The sequence below is a fragment of the Octodon degus genome, unplaced genomic scaffold (genome assembly GCF_000260255.1).
Source record: "Octodon degus isolate 3935 unplaced genomic scaffold, OctDeg1.0 scaffold00437, whole genome shotgun sequence".
Taxonomy (NCBI): Eukaryota; Metazoa; Chordata; class Mammalia; order Rodentia; family Octodontidae; genus Octodon; species Octodon degus.
In genome coordinates, this window is record NW_004525013.1 from 257,550 (window position 1) to 264,637 (window position 7,088).

General features: G+C 36.4%; 1 protein-coding gene across 1 annotated transcript; it reads left to right on the top strand.

The window, feature by feature from the left end:
* Positions 1 to 280: 280 nt before the first annotated feature.
* LOC101569617 (vomeronasal type-1 receptor 4-like) lies at positions 281 to 1,276 on the top strand. The gene has a single exon (XM_004648554.2). The coding sequence runs from the start codon at positions 281 to 283 to the stop codon at positions 1,274 to 1,276; it is 996 nt and encodes a 331-aa protein (XP_004648611.2).
* Positions 1,277 to 7,088: the final 5,812 nt, after the last annotated feature.

Here is a 7,088-nt window from a genome sequence, read left to right on the forward strand (position 1 = left end):
AAGATGTCTATTAAGACAAGTACTTAACTGCTCCCTGACTAAGTTTTCTTCTTCTTTCTATCTATATCTGTAGCTTTGCTTGCATAAAAAACAGTGAAAAAGGAAAGAGTCATCTTGTCTGCTGCCTTCCTAGCAAGACTTTATACATTATCAAATCCTTTTAAATATGTAAATCAACTCTTGGAGTCCTTTCAGAAAAGAAGCATTGAGTAGATAGTTCTCAGTGGGCACCAGTGACAGGTAGACACTATTGGTCCATGTGGCCTGGAACATGCAGACCATGCCTCACCTTCCCTTGCAGGGTCCTCCACTCAGGCACAAGGGACAAGGCAGGATGGCAGTCATTGAAGTGATTTATGGAGTTATCCTCTTATTACAGACAGTGATTGGAATTCTGGGAAATTCCTCCCTTCTCTACCGCTATATGTTCCTTTACTTCAGTGGGTGTAAATTAAAGTGCACAGACCTGTTTCTTAAGCACTTGCTTGTAGCCAACCTCTTAACTCTCCTGGTTAGAGGAGTGCCCCACACAATAGAAGCCTTTGGTTGGAAAGTTTCCCTTGGAGATGTGGGGTGCAAAATACTCTTCTATCTGCACAGAATAAGCAGAGGTGTGTCTATTGGCAGCACTTGTGCCCTGAGTGTCTTCCAAGCTATTACCATCAGCCCCAGGGACCATAGGTTGGCAGAGCTTAAAGCGAAGGCTCACAAATATGTGGGATCTACCTTGTGCCTGTTCTGGATTCTGTATGGGCTTGTAAATATTATTTTTCTTCTGACCATCACTGAGACCTACACTACAACAAACTTCACAAGCCTGAAATTTCATGGCTATTGTTCCAGCATTCGTCACAACAAAATCACAGAGTCCTTATATGCAGCCCTGCTGTTTCTCCCTGATGGTTTGTGTGTAGGACTCATGCTCTGGACCAGCAGCTTCATGGTTTCCATTCTGCACAGGCACAAACAGCAGATGAGACACATTCATAGAACTAATGTCAGCTCAGTATCTTCTCCTGTGTCTAGAGCTACCAAAACCATCCTTCTCCTGGTCAGCACCTATGTCTGCTTTTATACACTCTCCTGCACCTTTCAAATTTGTTGGTCTTTTACTTATAATCCCAGCTGGTTACTGGTGAACACATCTACAGTAATTGCTGGATTATTCTCAACTGTTAGCCCCTTTCTGCTCCTGAGTTGTGACGCTAGAGCATGCATGTGTTGTTTTGTCAGCATGAGGAAGAGAAAATCTCCAATTCATATAAAGAATGGGTAGATTATGGTGTGCAACAATTATTAGCTGTTTTACCAATCACCTGATAGCACTGTAAGCCGTGATGTATTCTTTTCACATAAGGGTAGAGATTTGTGCATATATATTTGTGTAGTAGATATTTATATATCTACATTCAGTTGTGTGTTTCCAAACATGAATATGTATACATGCTACTTCACTATATTTATTATTCACCATGTAATAAGTCTGAAATAAGTGTGTTATTTCTGTAATAAATGTGTTTCATATATAAATATAATGCTAGTTACAACAAAGATAAGAGACATTAATATATACATTTTAAAAATAATACATACATTTTATGTTGAAAGGAGCAGTTAATGGTTAAATAATTTTATTCTTTTTTAAATTTTCTATGACTTTCAATTTGTTGTTGTTTTGTTGTGTTTATTTAAACCAATTTTGTAGTTTTTTATCTGGTAACCTAAACAACTAATTTGAAAATAATATCAAGCAATACATCAATTATTGAATTCTTATTCCTTTGTTTAATGAAATTTTGTATCATTTGTAATGCATTTTCTTTACTATTTTGTATTCTTAAAAAATGAAATATACATTATACATTTTACATATTCTTATATTCAGGTTGAGTAATTTGATGAAATATAAGACACATATCTTTCATTTATCTGCTTTTATGCCTGCATCTCAGCTATATTTGTTTTAAAAATATGCAAGGGGGTTTAAACAATATTTCACTTTAGCAACTGAAATCAGTATTATCACTTTATATAATAATGCACATATTTGAGCGGGCACTATCTTTCCATGTTGTTGCTATAACCTCTGTTGTAGCTTGCTCCTTGATTGTTACTGTGTTCATTTATCTTCAAAGTGTTGCATTTATGGGGGAGGATAAAGCATATGTGTCATTCATGCATGCTGACATATCTCTACCACTGAAGTGCACTCCTAGATACTTTAGCTTACCTTTTTAAAATTTAATCAGAATAGTTACTCAATGGTTTGACTAACAATTTAACACTTGTGACATTGGATACTAATATTTTCTATTAGACTACTGACTGTTTCACTACTCTAACATATCATTAAAACATTGTATTTATTTTATTTATTTATTTATTTGTGTTTAGTACAAGGTCTACAGTGTCTACAGAGTCTCACTACATAGATCAAACTCATGGTGATTCGCCTGTTTTGAGCTTCCCAAGCACTGGAATTACAGACACATGTCACCGTGCACAGTCTCAATTGCCATCACAGTGTGCCCCGGGGGAGGGGTCAGAAAACATACAGAGGCTCAAACCCCAGCCACTGTGCTCTGTCTAAGCAGGTACTTTAGTCGACTGAGCTATCTGGCCAGACTTTTAAAACATTTTATATAAAATTCAGGCATTTTATATAAATTTCATCGTTATGCACCATGAAACTGCACAAGTTGGATACTTCTCTGAACTGAGCCTCTATAAATAATCAACACTGTCCATCTCTAATATGGGTGAGACAGTATCAATAAATATCCTCAAGTGTGACTACTATGACATCTAATAGCATAGACCATTTCCACTTTCTTTATACTTTACATACATGAAATAATTCCACATGAAATATCTTATATTCTCTTTTTTAAAAATCCATGTTTAGGAGGCTGGGGAAATGGCTCAGTGGAATAAGTACTTCCCTGGCAAGCCCAAGGGTCTGAGTTCAATCCCCAGTTCTGAAAAAAAAAAATCCATGTTTTAAGATTTCTCTCTGTTTCTCTATGTCGTTTGTAATAGAATTTAACTATTAGTAAAAAACAATATATTTACTAGACCTCTCTTGATGGGAATGTCTTTTACTCTGTATATGATTAGACATATCTCCTCAAATAAGTTGTGAAACAAAGCACTCAGGAAGATGAGGTGGGAGGTTTACCAGGGACTAGAGGCCAGCCTGGACTACATAGTGACTTCAAGAACATCCTAATCTTGGCAGTGAAATGCTGTGCAAGAAAAAGGAGAGAGGGAAAATTTCACTCTAAATGTTGATATGATTTAACATTTGTCTCCAATGGGATTATTCTTGAAAGGAGCAAGCATTCAGAGATGTATCCAAGGTCCTGTGTTAGCTTGTGAAGTAATCACTATGTAAGGCATTAATGCTGAGCTCAGAGAGAGTATTCATTCTCTAACAATGGACTGGTTAAAACCGAATTACATTGTGACAGTTCACTTCTTCCCATCTCCTCCTGTGATGTGTGAGAACCACTCCTTCTGGGAGTGGCTCACCAGGGTGATTCATTTTCTGTGAGGTTTTCACCAGGGATGAAAAGATTCTAGCAATATATTCTTGAATCTCCAGAACTGAGATCTAAATAATTTCATTTTCTTTTTAGTACACCAAGGCCGCTGTGTTTCTGTAATAGCAACAGCAGCAAATGAATACAACATGTGATGATTTAATTTGAAATGTGACAATAAAGTGACTTGTAGATGTTTCAAAATGTTTTGATGATTCTAGCATGAATTTCTCCTAGAATTGGAGTCTTTGATTTACACCTGATGAGCTTTAGGTACGTTGTCAATTTCATAAAATTCTTTTATAAATTGCAATAGATGTTCTGATTTTTCCCACAATATAACTTGAGTTCTCCTTTATAACTAATAACTTCGTTCTGTTAAAAAAAATAGTTATCATTATAAGACCTCTAAGAAGTTTCCTTCATTCTCCTTAAGTCACCAAATTATACATTGCAGTTTTTAACTACAAGTAATTTGTTAGGAACTTATGATTATTTGAGTCTTTTTTTAAAGAGAAAAAACAGTAAAATAGTTTGAAGCAATACAAAAATTCACTAAAGAAAATAATAGAGATTAAACAACAGTGGTAACACTGCAAAATGTTGTCTTCATAATAATTTTTTGGATTACTAGACAGAAGCATGCAGAATTGGTAAATAAAAAGTTATAAGAAATTAAAAGGAGAGGAAAATAAAATTAAGTATTAACCACTCTTGCAATAGACCAGCAGAAATTAGCAGTACAATGGTCCAAGCTATCCTGTATATACTCATCAATATATATTTCCCTTGCTTTCTTTCTTTTGCTCTTTCCTTCATCCCAATTGTTCCTCCCTTTTGCACAAATTTACTTCTTTTCCCAGTATCTATTGTATCTTAGAGAATTTATACTCTCAGGTACTTACACAGAGACAATAGTATGTTCACACTTGTGGATCTGATTTGTTTCACTTATGGGTATGGTTTCTAATTGAATCCATTTATCTCTAAAAGCCTCAAGTTTATCATTTTTATAGCTCAGAAATACTCCATTGTACAAAAATATCGCATCTTTTTTATCTTTTCCTCAGTTTGTGAGCATTTAGTTTGTTTCCAAGACTTAGCTATGACAAATTGTGCTATTATAGACCTGATTGTGCATATATTGCTGTGGTATTATGATTTTGGTTCTTTTGGCAATATACTGAGAAGAGCAGCTGCTGGCTTGAATAGGACCTCTAATCCTAGCATTTTGGGGAATCTCTCTACTCACTTTGATACTGATTTTACCAGTCTGCATCACACCAGCACTAGAGAAGGGTACCTTTTACTTCATAGTCCCTCCAGCATTTATTATTCCCTTGACTTATTCACGATAGATATTATTTCTAGGGTGAGATGGAATATCAGTGCAGTTTCAATTTGCAGTTCTCAAATGACCAATGATAATTGAACATTATTTGTATACTTATGAAAATGCATCTTCCATCTGAGAAGTTTATATTCATCTCAGATGTCCATTTTTTTATTGGGTCTTTCAAATCTGGACCATTTATTTTATTCTTTATGTATTCTGGATTAAAGTCCTTTGTCTGAGGGATAGTCAGCTATATTTCCCCCAATTCATGAATTTACTTTTTACTCTGTGGGCGATTTCCTTTGATGTGTAAAATCTTTTTAGTAAGATAAAATCCAAGTTATTTCATTGACATCTATCAGGCTTATATTATTTTTCTTTGTATCATCTTGCAGCTGTTTAATTGTTATTTCCCACTTCCTCATCATTTTTAAGAGGTCTCTCTATTTCACAGCAATAATGTCTTCAAAGTCTGAAATTCCCTCTTCAGTTTTATTCAAGCCATATTGCAAGTTTTCAATAGAATTCTTAATTTCATGGATACCTGTTTGAATTTGTTTCATGTATTCTAATTCTTTCTTGTATTGTTTGTTCAATGTTTCCAACATTTTTCAATTTCCCTCTATTTTATTGCTTCTGTCATCTATAAATGTACTGTGCAAGTTTTTCTTTGTTGCCCCATCATTCAAGGATAAACAACACATCGATAGTGAATCACTCTCACTCACTTTAAAACACTCCTCTCTTCCTTGTGAAGAAGCCCAAGGTGAATTACCAGCCAGTGTAAAATCAACAAAACAGGCATCACATTTCATTCTGCAATTGCCAACCCATACACTCTTCTTGGACTGCCACAGGGGGATGGTAACACTCTCACTACATGTCTACATTTAAAAGATACTTCTGTTGGTGGGTTGTTCCCATCAGCCAATCCTTCTGCTTTTGAATAGGAAGATCCCGAGATATAATGAAATGCATCAGCTCATTTGGACTGGATTGTCATTTCCAGAGAGGCTCTGGTAATGGATATGGTCATTCTGAGACTGTCAGTCTCCTGAGCAAACAGAACCCCATGCCATGAAAGACTCAGCTACTTATTCAACCCCACATATCAAGGCTTCAGAACTGAAAAATACACATGGACTCTTCATGTCACTTGCCTATAAAGCCATTTTCAAATCGCCTTGCAGTCAATTGCACCATGGTCATCTTTCATCCTGAAGTCATAAGTCTACATACATTGTCTCAGTCTTCTGCCCACCACAGCCTCCTGGTATGACTGCTTGGATCTAAATGTCTTCTGCCCTTGGCTGACCCTGACAACAAGCCCCTCTTTGGTTTTAAAGGAAAGACCGCAGTTCTTACCTCAAATTCAACTGCCTAGACTTAAGTTCTCAGAGGTTCAAAAACATGTTTACCCACTTTGGAGAAAACCCCACTGGTTGCCTCACTATTTCTCAGGCACAAAATATTGCTGAATTTCTCAACAATGACACACAATCTGACTGCTGGGAAAATACAAAGCTCTGCTGCAGTACTGGGAATGAACTGGCTACAAGGTATGTCTGGAAAACACACAAATCTACAAATGAGCAGGAACTTCCCATTAGGCTGCAGTCAAATATTTGACCAAGGATTGACGAGTGTTGAAGGCACATTAGAAACTCTCCTAGTGTGCCTAAGGAGAGATACATGGAGACAAAACATTCTCTCAGGCTTTCACAGAGAGCACATTGGCCAAGCAATGGCAGTGACTCATCCACATGGCTGACACTGAAAAAAGTTTTACATTCTGAGGTACAGGATCTCAGGATAAATCCTGAGGGAATTTCACTGACCTTATCAGACCCAAAAGCTACAACTCTTGTTGCATAAGTCCTGCTTTACCTTGGTCTTAACCATCCAGAAGAAAAGTATAAAAACAAAATATAAGAAGTAAAGCCGTGCTGTTATGCTGAGCTGTAGCTCTCGGGGACTTAGGTCAACTATTTCTGACATTGCCAGTGAACTGGAAAATCCAATACTATTATCGGCTAATGGACTCTTTTAGAATATTTTACTGAGTTTACATACCTATAATATTCAAAGAACGGAACTTAACAAAAAAGGGTACAACCCAACAACAAATGTTGGAGAGGCTGTGGGGAAAAAGGAACCCTTCTCCACTGCTGGTGGGAGTGTAGACTGGTGCAACCGTTATGGAAATCAGT

Excerpts from the sequence above, each read along its gene's own strand:
- LOC101569617 (XM_004648554.2), top strand. The coding sequence starts at position 281 with ATGCCTCACCTTCCCTTGCAGGGTCCTCCACTCAGGCACAAGGGACAA.